Source organism: Sorex fumeus, unplaced genomic scaffold (genome assembly GCF_029834395.1).
Source record: "Sorex fumeus unplaced genomic scaffold, SorFum_2.1 ptg000098l, whole genome shotgun sequence".
Classification (NCBI taxonomy): Eukaryota; Metazoa; Chordata; class Mammalia; order Eulipotyphla; family Soricidae; genus Sorex; species Sorex fumeus.
The window spans coordinates 19,010,484-19,023,932 of NW_026606155.1; the positions used below are offsets into that span (position 1 = coordinate 19,010,484).

Sequence of the window (13,449 nt, forward strand, 5' to 3'; positions counted from 1 at the left end):
ACTCTGAAATTCCTTCTCCACTTTCATTGTAGGGGACTTTCAGCAGTCCAGTCAACCTGAAGAAGACTTTTAAGGTACATATAAATTGGCCCTGATTTTGATCAAAATAGTAGTAAGGTCCCTCCTTGGAATTTATGTGTCTCTTACAACCCTGCATGGTGAGTCCTCGGACAGTCCAGGTTGTCGGCAGAAAGAAGACAGTGGCGGAAAGGGAGAGGCTTGACCAAATGGCCTGTAGCAGTGCTAGGGCTGAGGAGGGAAGGTGGTGTTGAGGGAAATTTCTGGATTGCAGGGCAAAGAATCAGGGAATCCACAGCAGGGAATATTTCACCAGTCTTTCACAGACTTCATTACCTCTCCCGATGCATTGCTGCTCCCACTTACTCTTCACTCATCTCTAGATTCCGGACAAACAGTACGTGCTGACCGCTCTGGCTGCACGCGCCAAGCTTCGAGCCTGGAATGATGTGGATGCCCTCTTTACCACAAAGGTGAGTGCCCTGGGACTCAGAGCACCATATAGATCAAACCCAGGCCAGCCAGGTATAAGCGGCTCTGTTCTCTCTCTCTGACCCCTGCAGTCTCAAATTCTATAAATTTCCTTTTTTTTTTAATCTTCATTTATTGGTTTTTGGGTTAGACCTGGTGGTGCTCAGGGCTTACCCTGGCTCTGTGCTCAGGGATTACTCCTGGCAGGACACGGAGTACCATATGGGGTACCAGGGATTGAACCCAGGTTGACTGCGTGCAAGGCCAGCACCCTCCCTGCTGTACTAATTGCTCTAACCCCTACCCAGATAAGTTTGTAATACAGATATTAAGTCAAGGCTATTTCCAATTTGCAATATTTGTACCCCTCCTGTATTATTATCTACAGAATCAAGAACTTAAACTTTATGCCTCTGACGCTTTCCCACTCTGAGAAAAGCTCCCGATTATTGACTCTGCCAAGCTCTCCGGTGCCTTGGCTTTTCCGAACAGCTCATGTCTCCTCACTGCTCTGTCCCCAGGTCCCTCCTCCATCCTTGCCCTGTCCTTCTGGACCAACCCTGAAGTCAGTCCCGAGTGTATGAGTACGTCTGTCCTAGCTGCTGTTGCCCATCTTTCCTTTTCAGAATTGGCTAGGCCACACCAAGAAGAGAGCGCCCATTGGCTTCCACCGGGTGGTAGAAATCTTGCACAAGAACAGTGCCCCAATCCAGGTAATGGTTCCGTCATTATAATGGACCTTGGGGGAGGCCTCACTCTCTGCTCGGTGATTGGAGACCCGGCCTGTTCTAGTCTCAGCCAAATGCAGCATCGTGCCGGAATTAGAACTGGAGCTAGAGAAGTCCAGGAGGGAAGTTCTCTGCCCTCTGGGGCTTACAAGCCCGGCCTGATCCTCGCTGAGCAGCACCTGTTTCTAGCCCTTGGCAAGTCTTGACACACTGATCACGTGTTAGGAAAGGGCCGCAGGGAGCAGTGGTCCAGCACTGGATCAGATGCAGAGGAAGCCTGAGCTGGCACGAGTTGCCCGCTAATGGAGATGGGGTGCACTTCTCTCCTCTACTGGGGAGCTGGAGGTACGCAGAGGGGCCCCCTCATTTTCCATTGCAGGACTTGTCCTGCAGGTGGTGCTGGGAACTGTAGGCATCACAGACAGCAGACAGACTCTTCTGTCTTCTCCAGGATTTCTCCCATCTTTTATTTTTATTTTTATTATTATTTTTATTTTTTTTAATAAAAATAAAAATAATAAAAATTTATTTTTTTAACGTTTTTGCAAATAGTACGTTTTTATTTATTTTTTTCCCTTTCCTATTGGTTTATTTGTTTTTTATTTTGTTTTTTTTAATTTATTTCTTTATTGAATCACTGTGGGAAAAGTTACAGAGCTTTCGGGTTTAGGTCTCAGTCATGTAAATATCAAACACATTTCCCTTTACCAATACTTATTTTTAACCGCGAACCCCAATAGAACCCCACCTCCCACCCCTCCCAATTCCTGTGAGGCAGATGAGTTCTAGTTAATACTCTGTCTACTTTGACTAGATACATTGTTTTGATAGAAGATGCACAAATATTGTTTAGAGTTTACGGACCCTCCCCCCAATCAGACATGCTGAAACAGCGTTGTGAAATGATTTGCTTTCTACAACTTGGTTTAAGAATAAATTGCGGCCGCGCGGTTTTGGATTTCTGCTATTTTACTTATTAACCCTGGAAGAATTTCTATTAAAAGTTAGATAGTTAAGAGATTGGTTTCTGTGCTCTGGAGTCGTGGCCGTGCCGGAGAGCCACTCGTGGGGGGCAGCTGGCGACCTCGGTCGGGCGTGAAGGATGGCCCATTACGTCCCCCCTTCCCATGAGGTCCCTGCCGCCCCCACCCGCAGCTCAAACCTGCTGTCCACAAGGCTCCCGTGCGGCCGCTATCTTTCTTTCCAGAGAGGATTGGGCGAATGGAACAACACCCTTTCCCCTCCGGGCAGGCATGCTGGCGCAGTTTAACACATAGTCCATTTGCTTTTCTGCTCCAAGCGGGTGGCTCTCTGTGCTAAGTCCTTGTGCCTCTGGGGCCGTGGCCGTGGGGGGCAGCTGGCGACCTCGGTCGGGCGTGAAGGACGGCCCATTACGCCCCCCCTATTTTTATTATTATTTTTAAATGTAGGCATACTGCTGTTACTGCTGTTTATTCAGCCATTGATTAAGTTGTTTGAATTGGGCATAAACTCCACATTGCTTTTTTTTTTTAATCGAATCACCGTGAGTTACAGTTACAAAACCTTCATGTTCAAGATTCAGCCATATAATGATCGAACACCCATCCCTCCACCAGTGCACACTTCCTACCACCAGTGTCCCCAGTATATCCCCCCCATCCCAGTCCTGACCCCGCCTCCATGGCAGGCAATTTCCCCAATACTCTCTCTCTACTTTGGGGCATTATGTTTTGCTCGAATTTTCCCACCACCATTCAAGCCTGCCTGTGGGGGCAGATGCTAGATCGTTTATTGTCCATTGCTCATTTTGAATATCATGGGTGGTGCCACAGCCACACACTTCTGGAATTCTAGATTGTAAATGGTTGGGTTCCAGAGACATTTCTGTAGGGCACTAATCCATTTGGGAATTCAGTTGGGCGTCTCTGGACCAGGGCTGCTGGTACTCTAAGATGGCGCCCAGAGGCACATTGTGGGGGTGACAGCCAAGCCATCGAGTGGGCGGGGATCTGGGGAGGGACAGCCCGGTGCCTCTGCCACCATGCAGCATGTAGATTTAGTCCTGGAACCTCCATACCTGGGCCTTGCTTGTGGAAGCTCTTGTCCCCCACCTTTTAGATCGCTCCATTTATGAGTTGGAGAAGCATTAATCAGAAGTTCCTCTTCCTGCAGATCTTACAGGAGTACGTCAATCTGGTGGAAGATGTGGACACAAAGTTGAACTTGGCTACCAAGTTCAAATGCCATGATGTCGTCATCGAAGTGAGTCTCCCAGAAATATGTACCCGTAGTGGAGAGTCAGGAACCCAGAGTTAGCCCTCCAGTGGAAAAAGGGGGCACATTCTATTCCCTTCCTGAATCTCGAGGTCAGTTTTAACTGACTGGACAAAATGGCCTGACAAGAATTTGTTTGGACCAGCACTCTGGTATTGTTTTCCCAGCCTTCTGGCTGGTTTCTTTGGGCTCTTGTCAGTTTGCTACATAAAACTCAGACCCGTCTCAAGACAGCTGAGCTCTGTGGGCATCTTTCCAATAGGAGGTGGTGATTGCCCGGTGGCCGCCCAGCCTCTCCCTGACCCTCAGCTCAATGTAGGAGTAGCATGGAAGGCAGAGAGCCTTGTTAATGCAGCTTTTACTGTCTGTCTCCTTGGTGCTTAGACCTGCCGGGACCTGAAGGATCGCCAGCAGTTACTAGCATACCGGAGTAAGGTGGACAAAGGGTCCGCTGAAGAGGAGAAGATCGACGTCATTCTTAGCAGCTCGGTGAGCAGCCTCGGGGCTCGGACACTCCACAAAGCAGCAGCGAGTGTCTGTTCCCCAACTGGAGCCCGATTGCAGTCAGCTGACTACATAGGCTTGAGGCCAAAGACTGCTTGGAGCAGCAGGGTGACAGAGGTGACAGGTGGTGAAATAAGGGTGATCTGGAAGCTCAGAATGAGATTTGTTTTTCTTTTCTTTCATCTTTTCCTTTTTTTTTTTTTTGTCATTCATGACATGGCTGTGATGTCACATGTCACGGAAATCACTCCTAGACCATGCAGGGAATAAGCCTGGGGCTTCCACATGCAATGCCTACATTCTAGTCCTTTGAGCTGTTTCCTTGGCCCTTGGACTGAGACTTAACTCTCATGCTCAATTGACGCAAGGATCTGTTAAACTGAGCAGGTGGGAGGGACCAACAGCCAGAAGTAGGGAAACACACATACACACTTTACAGATTCCGAGCATCTCACCTGGGCAGTCGCTCAGGGGTGCATATGACCAGCCTAAGGGAACAAAATAGGTTAGAGCAAGTTGGGGGACAGCAGGTCTACCCTGGGCTCATCTAAAGCTGACTCTCTTGGTCAGGTCAAAGCAGAACCTGTGACCTCATTCAGGCTTGTGAGATAGGTACAGAATAGGTGCTCGATTTAGCTCCAAATAAGTGACCTTCCCCACAATTAAAAGAGAAAGGCTCCCACCTCCGCCTTTATTCTCCCTCACATTTCCTAGCTGTAAGTCATGTTGTACTGCATTTCCCATCCCCCCCACCCTACCCCCACTCCTCATACCTTTTGGATCAGTGAAAGCTGTTCATTGTTTTTCCCACAGCAAATTCGATGGAAGAATTAAGTGACAACAGCTCCCCTGACCTGCCTCGACTCTTCCCTTCCTGCCTGTGACAGAAAGTGGAGCGAATTCAGTGGGAGAGCACTCAGGTCACATCTCTGGGGTCTAGGCAATGCCCGCTCCTCTGGGGACAGACACAGCCTCACCCTGCGCTCCTGCCCCCATGGTCCTCTCCAAAGGCCAAGATGGGAAAGTTTGACTCATGAGAAAGTTCTCTCCACCTGGTGCTCACAGGACGGTGGGAGTGATTTCTAGATTGGGCCCATATTGGGCCCAAACTCTCTTGCTCTGAGATGAGAGGCTGCCTCAGAAGAGAATTCTCCTCGACTCAGAAGGTCGTGGTGTCGAGGTCGACCACTCCATGCCTCTCATTTAATGATGACCCTGGCCACGGTGTTGACCACTGGCCGTTCTGCTCTGAAGGAAGTCGAAACAGAACAAACTTCTTACCTCAGGAAAAGTAGTGGTGTTGCCGGGACCTGCTGGAGGCGCCCTTATACCAGACGACACGGAGCCCTCCGGGTTAGAGAATGACCAGATGTTGCTTTTCTTCCGCCAGTGCCCCTCTGCTGCCCTAGCCTAGCCCTGTGCAAAAACTTCTGGTTCCTGTCTCCTCCGGGGGGATGAGACCCCCTGACCCTGTCCTCTGCTCCTCCTGTCTCAGACCCGTATCCTTACATAGAGCTCGGATTCAGCAGTGCTCGGGAGCTCTCCCTCTCCCAAACCCTCCCTTCAGTAGAAGCTTCCCGCCGTTTCCTCAACAGGGCTAAAGAGTGACATTTCTGATTGTTCAGATATTAAGATGCAGGCATTAATTTCACACTTGGGTTTCAAGAAGATAATCTGTAATGTTAGATTGCTGCCCTGTGCCAGTATTAGCCTCTCTTCTCCGTGGCTGGGTTTCCCAGACATTCCTAGACTACTAATAAAGCCGTTTCCTCCTTGGTATCTTCTCTTTTCCTCCCGGCTATTTTGTGCAGAACAATGAAATAACTGTCCTGACTTTGGGGACCATGGCAAACCTGTCTCTGTGGCTGCGCTAGGCTGTCAACCCATGCCAGGTTATGGTGTAAGAGTATATGGTGACCAGGTATATGGTGACCAGGAATAGAAGCTAGAGTACAAAAGACCTGACCCTTGGCCCAACTCTTCCGCTGACAAACTGCCAACAGGGTGAGACCCTTTCCCTCTGGACTCATTGTCTGAATCTCATAGTATGGCATGATGCTCTAAGACTTCTGAGTGTAGATGGTGAATACTGTGGACAGACACCTGTTGGCTGGTCTCAGGCCGTGCAGTCCTCAGAGGGAACTCATTTTGCCCCCCACCCCAGGAGACCACATGCATCAATGTTCTCTAGACTTTATTGCCAGAACTGGATGGGACTTCTACATCTTGTGGACAGAGGCTAGAGCTGTAACTCCATAATCTCCCACGGCAAAGAAAGCCCCTGCCCTCATGGCAGGAATGCAAACATTGAACCAACCTTCTATAAGGGAACATACCTCCTGGCTTGGCCTCCCACTTATAGCCCCCCTTTGCTCTTTCAAAGAACCCCATCTGCTTCCTTTCCTGAGAGGATCCTTCTTCCTCTTGAAGACAGAAGAGTTTACTTTGCTAAATCATGCTAAGTTATTGACCGATCTCCAGTGATCACATTAACTGCTTCGTCAGCGTTCATTTAGAGAAGCAGATTGCTAAGAATATATCCTGTTTTGGCTGTCTCTGTGGGATTCTGGCACTTGACCTTACTCAAGGGTGGCAGTTGGTTAAACTGTCTCTAGAAGGTTCTGGTGTCTGGTGGAAGATCTGGCTGTGTGGTACAGCAGCAGGGAAGGGAAGGGAAGATGGGCATAATGAAAAGAAGTACATAGACGGGCGAGAGCTTAGATCGTGGCCTGGAACCCATGATCAGTTCTGTCTCCAGCCTCAGGGACGTGCATGTCCTGCAAGGGGTTTCTAGAGGGAGGTGTAGCCACTGTCCACCCAACTGGTGCCCACACTAAGAGGGTCACCGGCAGCCAGCCCCAGTGTCTGTGCTGACCTTCTGTGCGTGAACATAGGTCGCTCCTACTCCCCCTCCACCTACCAGATGCTCTGCGATCCTTAGAATCTCACAGAAGGAATTAGAGAAAATGCTTAGTCTCTCCAACTTACACAGGGCCACATACACTGAATCCATTATTTCTGAGAACATAAATGAAGGTCAGGCCTAGAATCCGTGGTCATACAAGGTAGCCTGTGTTGTTTTGGTCATGCTGAGGTGGGTGGGTTTGAGTTCCTCTCTTTCGGGGCATTAGGCTGACGTGCCCACCATTTGTGGGTCAGGGAGTATTGCTTTCACTGGAGACCCTCCCAATTTCTCTTTTCTCCTTGCCCCCACCATCCGTTAAACCCCCTCCACCCTTCCCTCTACCCCCATCCTCCTCCCCAATGAGACACATTTTATTGTCAATGGCCAGTGTCAAAATTACTTGTATCTTATTTGGATCATTTTTTTTTAACTCTGTTTCCTTTTATTGCACATGTCCAGTGTCTCCTTATTTGGTTTATATAATCCCCTCAAGTTCTATAATGTAAAAAGGCAAAATTTCATTTTCATAGATAAATATGTTGTGCAAATTGTATCGTGGCTTCATTACCCAACTTTCTTTTTTTTTATTAATTTATTTTTTGTTTTTGAGCCATACCTGTCAGTGCTCAAAGCTTATTCCTGGCTCTGAGTCACTCCTGGCTGGAGTTTGGGGGACCATATAGGGTTCCGGGGAGTGACCCTGGGTCAGTTGGATGCAAGGAAAATCCCCTACCCACTCTACTACTGCTTCAGCCCTAGATGAGCATTTCATTGTTTCCAAATCAGTTTTAGAAATGGTGCTGCAACTGAATTCCACAGAGAGACAGCCTCAGGCCACATGCAACTGACTTGCTGACTTCATGTTCTTTGGATACTCTGAAGTGGGATTGTGAGATTATAAGATAGTTATATTTTTAGTGTTTTGAGGAAAGTTCATACTATTTTCCAAAATGGTTATACCAATTTTCATGTCATATAGCTACTTTATACCCTCACCAACACTTGTCATTCATCTTTTTGCTGTAAGTGATGAGCTGGGATTGTAGTCCAGTGGTAGAGCACATGCTTTGCACATATGAGGCCTGGTCCGCTACCATGTGTGTGCATACTCATACACATACAAACTTATAAGGGATGTTGAGCATCAGTTCAAGCTGGCCGTCCATCTTTTAGAGAAGTGTCTATTCATATATATTCATTTTTAATTTTTTGTTGTGAATTGTATGTGTTCTCTGGATATCTTGGGTATTAAGCCCTTAGTAGGTGCATGGTGTGAGACAGCCTCATTCATTAAACTGTCCTATCAATCTCCTTATATTTTCTTTCATTGTGCAGAAGCTTTTTAAACTTGATGAAGTCCCAATTGTTGAGTCTTTATTTATCACCTTTGTTCTATGTGTTCTGTGGCTTGCATATATTTCAAGTATTTGAGTTTCAATTTATTCTCCGTATAATATTAAAGAGTGAGGGAGTTTAATTCCTTTGCATGTAGTTGTTCAGTGTTCCCAGAATGAATTTTTGAGAAGATTAACATTTTTCCATTATGTGATCAGGGCTCCTTTGTTATAGAGTAAACATCAGTAGACAAGTGGGTTTATTTCTGGACTCTCAATTCTATTCCATTGATTTGTGTCTATTTTTATTTCATTGCTGTTTTATTTGAAAGGTCTTTTTTTTGAAAATAGTTTGAAGTTGGGTAACATGATAACTCCATTTTTCTTCTTTTTAACCCCAATATGTCTTCACATTTCAGAGGTCTTTTGTGATTCCATATAAATTTTAGTATCTTTTTGTTCATCTCCTTAAAAAATACCTGTCAGGCTAGGGAAGTGGCTCAAAGGGCTGGAGTGCCTGCTTGGCATGCAGAAAATGTTCATCCCTGACGTTGTCTGGGCATCAGAACACCAAGAGTAATCTTGAGCACTGAGTTAGGAGTAGCTGAAGCACACTGCTTGGTGTGACCCCCCAAGCAAAACAAAAAGCACTGGAAATTGTATAAGGATTGCACTGAATTTATATAGGACTTTTAGTAAGTGACTACTTGATATGTTCTCCTTTTCAATGAACATGGAATTCATCTCTGGATATCTTTTTTTTTTCTTTTTGGGTCACACCCAGCAATGCACAGGGGTTTCTCCTGGCTCACGCACCCAGGACTTACTCCCAGCGGTGCTCAGGGGACCATATGAGATGCTGGGAATCAAACCGGGGTTGGCTACGTGCAAGGCAAACCCTTACCCACTGTGCTATCACTCCGACCCTGGATATCTTTACTTTTAACAGCATCTCACAGTTTTTATTATATAGATCTTTCTCCTCCTGGGTATTTAATTCTTTGATTCAATTGCAAATGAGATTATTTTCTTTCTTATTTTGACGACCATGGATTAAAACCCTTATTGGTGGGGTTTCATACGTAAAATCCCCAGCACCACATCCTCTACAGAGTATCTACTTGCTCCCACCATTCTCCCAGCATCCTACCCCCACCCCCAGTCTCCCCTGTGATGGGCTTCTTACTGGAAACCAGTTCTCAGTTTCTGTCTGTACATCTGTTGCTGTTGTTTCCATACTATGTCTCTTTCCTTTTTTTTTTTTATTTTGGTCAAACCTGGGGAGTTTACAGGGTTTACTACTGACTTTGCACCCAGGGATCACTGGTGGCAGGGATTGGGATTGGGGCACCAGACAAGGTGCTGAGGGTCAAGCCCAGACACTCTGGCCCCACACCATGTTTCTTTATACCCCACATATGAGAGAGAACATGCTGTCCGCCCCTTTCCTTCGGAATAAGTTGATTCAGCATGATACTCTCCAGATCCACATAGGAGCAAATCACCTGATTTCATCTTGTCTTATAGCCAGGTAGAATTCCACTTTGTATATGAATCACAGTTTCTTCGTGTAGTTATCTGCTCCTGGACACTTGGGTTGTTTCCAGATTTGCTGTGAATAGTGCCACAGTGAACACAGGGATGTAGACATCTTTTCTGAATAGAAATGTTGGGCCCTTAGGGTAGATTCCAAGAAGTGAAGCTGCTGGGTCATACAGAAGCTCAGTTCCTAGTTTTGTGCATCTTTCTGCTCCCAAAAGGGATTTTCTTGCTACTTGCAAGAGACAATTCAGTATTCTTTGCAAAACTGATTAAGAGGCAACAAATGCCCTCAGCTATTTTTTTTTTATCACTCCTTCAACTCTGAGTGAAAACTTAGAAGATTCTGACCTGGAGGTTCTTTTTATTCAGTACTTTGAATATAACTTTCATTCTCTTCTTTTTTGCCAGGGTGGGGAGGGTGCCACATCCAGCAGTGCTCAGGAATTACTCCTGGTGGTGCTTGGGGGACCATATGGGTTGTCGGGGATCAAGCTGGGGTCTGCTGCGTGCAAGACAAACACCCTACCATCTGTACTATCGCTCCAGTCCTCCATTCCCTTCTTACTTGTAGAGTCTCATTTAAGAAACTCAAAATGACTCATACACGAGTCTGTGCTCCTGTCTTCCTGCTTTTAGGACTCTCTCTCTTGCTCAGTCGCTCTCTCTCTCTCTCTCTCTCTCTCTCTCTCTCTCTCTCTCTCTCTCTCTCACTCTCACTTGCCCACTCACTCGCTTGTTCTTACCCTTCTGTTACTATTGTTGCTTTTCTTTCTGTTTGGAGGGACTCCAAAACAGTGCTTCAGGGATCTGCAGGCCCCTCCCAGATTCTCAGTCAACCTGCCAGCAATTCAAGTGCAAGGCCCAAGGATGTGGTGCTTCTTGGTCCTGTGGTGCTGTGGATATTCCGGCCACCCTAGTGATTCTCTAGGACCTCCAGGGCCACACCCAGAGATGCTCAGGGACATTCAGGGCTGTACCCTGCAGTGCTCAGGGGACCATGTGGTTACTGGGTCAGCCACTTGCAAAGTATATGCCTTTTCTCTCTTGTTCCTGGTTCTTGCCAATTTGAATTCAGTGTGTCTTTGTGTTCTTCTATTTGGGTTAAATTCTTTCTTACTTTCTTTTTTTAACATCTGGCAAGTGTGAGTTTTATTATGGGCAAATAATATTTCTGTAAAAAAAAAGAAAAGAAAAAAACAACATATATATGAAACAAACTACCTAAAGATTTCTTGCCCCCCACCTCCACCCCAACCCACACTTTATTTAAACACCACAGTTTATAAAATTCATGATGATTTGTTACAGGCATTCCACCTGCTTGCGTTAATTTTGTTTGAACCTCTTTGGGCTTCCTGGATCAGCACACCAAGGATCATACATGACAGTGCCATGAGATTACAGTTGGCACATTGGGAAGTTCGAGGAGTAGAATTCATTGTTGACAACTGCAAAGTCATCACTTTGTCACTGAGCCGCTTCCAGGCCCTGACAGCTTCCTTTGGTGTTTTCATTGTCTTCCCAATGCCTTGGGAGTTTTTACTATGGATTTTTCTTTTAACTCATCTTACCACCACACACACACACACACACACATACACACACACACAGAGAGAGAGAGAGAGAGAGAGAGAGAGAGAGAGACAGAGAGACAGAGAGACAGAGAGAGAGAGAGAGACAGAGAATATTTTTGGTGTCTCACTACTCTTAGGAATTCCTTCCATTTGTAGGCATCTTTTAATATACAAGGCCAGTCTAGCGGTGAGAAACTGCTTTGATTTTCATATCTGTAAAGCTCTTTGTGCCTCAGTTCTTTCCTTTGTCATCATCTTTTTCACCCCTTCCCCCCTTCCTGTCCACCTGTTGATTTGTCTTCATTGCAATGATTGACAAGCTTGACTGGTGCCCAGAGGCCTTATTTGTGCTCTCCAGGGGTCACACATCAGGTTGGATACTTGCACACTCAATCAGAATGCTCCCTGGAGCCTCCCACTCCTTGCATGGATGCTCCCTGGGGGCCGCACTCTTCAGCCGTGGTGCTCGGCAGGCTCACTCAGTGCTCACGCTTGTCCTTTCAGGAGTCACAATCCTCTGTAATGCTCAGACATCTATATTTTCCATTTCAGAGCTGACTGGGGATTCTCTCTGTGGTTGCAACAACAACTCACCCAATTGCAGAGTGACCAGGATTTGCTTACAGGTCTGGGGATCACAGACAGCAGAGTTTTCAGGCATAATCAGCCATGTGGCTCCTGCCTATTACATGCAGTGGCATCAGAGGTCAAACCTAAGCATTAGGCTTGCAGTGCCTGTGGCTTCTGGGTCATCCAGCACTGCCCCCTCAATTGGAGTAATAATCTTAGCTAGAATCATATTGGTTGAAAATGCTTTTGCTTTTATAGATTGATTGATGGATTGATTGATTGGTAATCAGAGCCAGTTCTAACAGTGTTTGGGAACCATGCAGTGTTGAAGGCTGAGCTTGGGGTTTTCACATGCTAAGCATATGCACCAGCCCTTTAAGTCACCTTTCCAGCCCCCAAACCATCCTCTTTCAGGACTTTAAGTATATCATTCCATAACCATCTTGCAAGGGTATTTTTTTCTGATAAGTTTATAGATCATTTTTCTTTTTAGTTATGGTGCCACACCAAGCAGTGTTTTGGACTTACTCCTGGCTCTCAGCTCAAGAATCCTGGTGGAACTCAAAGGGATAGTATGGGGCGCCAAGGATTGAATTCAGGCCAGCTGCATGCAAGGCAAATGTCCTACCTACACTCCAGCCTCTACAGATAATCTATTTTTTTTTGAGCCTTTGGTGCAGCTGTAGTGGTAGGGATGGGTGCTGCTACCAGAGTCTTGGTCTGGCAGGTATTAGGCCCGCCTGCTTCCTGTGGGCATTCCCAGGTTTTCAGCAGTGAGGGCCAGCAAATTCCATAAGGTCTAGCCACTTGGCCTACATCTCCTGGGAGATTTAGTCGAGGGCTGGTGGAGCAGGGCCAGTGAGTGGACATGGCAGCAGAGCCAGGTGGTGGGCCCCTATAGATAATCTTACAGAGATCCCCTCTTACCTGACTTTCCTCGGAATGCTTTCATGCTTCTTGCTTAAAGTGCTAGAGACTGCTTGGAAAAGAGAGTAGGGGTATTGATGTAACAGTCCTCCTATACATGAGATTTAGAGAAGCCAGGGGCCAAGGTCCATCTAAGTGAAATATCCAGCAAAGTTCAGTCCATAGAGACAAAAAAAAAAAAAGCAGTTGGAACGCTGCCCAGCCCGTGTGCCTCCTGCACCCGCATCTCCATTCCTGACATCTAATGCTGGGTCCGTGCAGGGGCTCTCTCTGCCCTTGGAGACGCCCGGGTTCTCTCTCACTTTCTCTCCCTCTTTTCCCTTCCTTAAAATCTCCAAATAAAATTCACTTTACTTCAAAAAAACAAAAAAACAGTTGGTGGACCAAGAGATGAAAGGGGAGATAACAGATGAAATGTTTTATTTAATTTAAATTTTTTTTAAAAACTTTTTTATTGAATCACTGGGCAGGAGCGATAGCATAGCGGTAGGGCATTTGCCTTGTGCGCAGCCGGTCAAGCCAAGCCGGGTTCGATTCCTCCGCCCCTCTCGGAGAGCCCAGCAAGCTACTGAGAGTATCTCGCCTGCAGGGCAGAGCCTGGCAAGCTACCTGTGATGTAT

General features: G+C 46.6%; 1 protein-coding gene across 1 annotated transcript in view; it reads left to right on the plus strand.

Annotated features, from left to right (window-relative positions):
* VIPAS39 (VPS33B interacting protein, apical-basolateral polarity regulator, spe-39 homolog) overlaps positions 1-5,879 on the plus strand; it is a 32,739-nt gene extending 26,860 nt beyond the window's left edge. The window contains exons 16-21 of the mRNA XM_056133354.1: positions 33-74; positions 402-491; positions 1,116-1,202; positions 3,372-3,461; positions 3,858-3,962; positions 4,791-5,879. Of these exons, the coding sequence (XP_055989329.1) occupies positions 33-74; positions 402-491; positions 1,116-1,202; positions 3,372-3,461; positions 3,858-3,962; positions 4,791-4,811 (435 nt within the window). The 3' untranslated portion in view covers positions 4,812-5,879. The remainder of the gene's footprint in view (positions 1-32; positions 75-401; positions 492-1,115; positions 1,203-3,371; positions 3,462-3,857; positions 3,963-4,790) is intronic.
* The last annotated feature ends 7,570 nt before the right edge of the window (positions 5,880-13,449 follow it).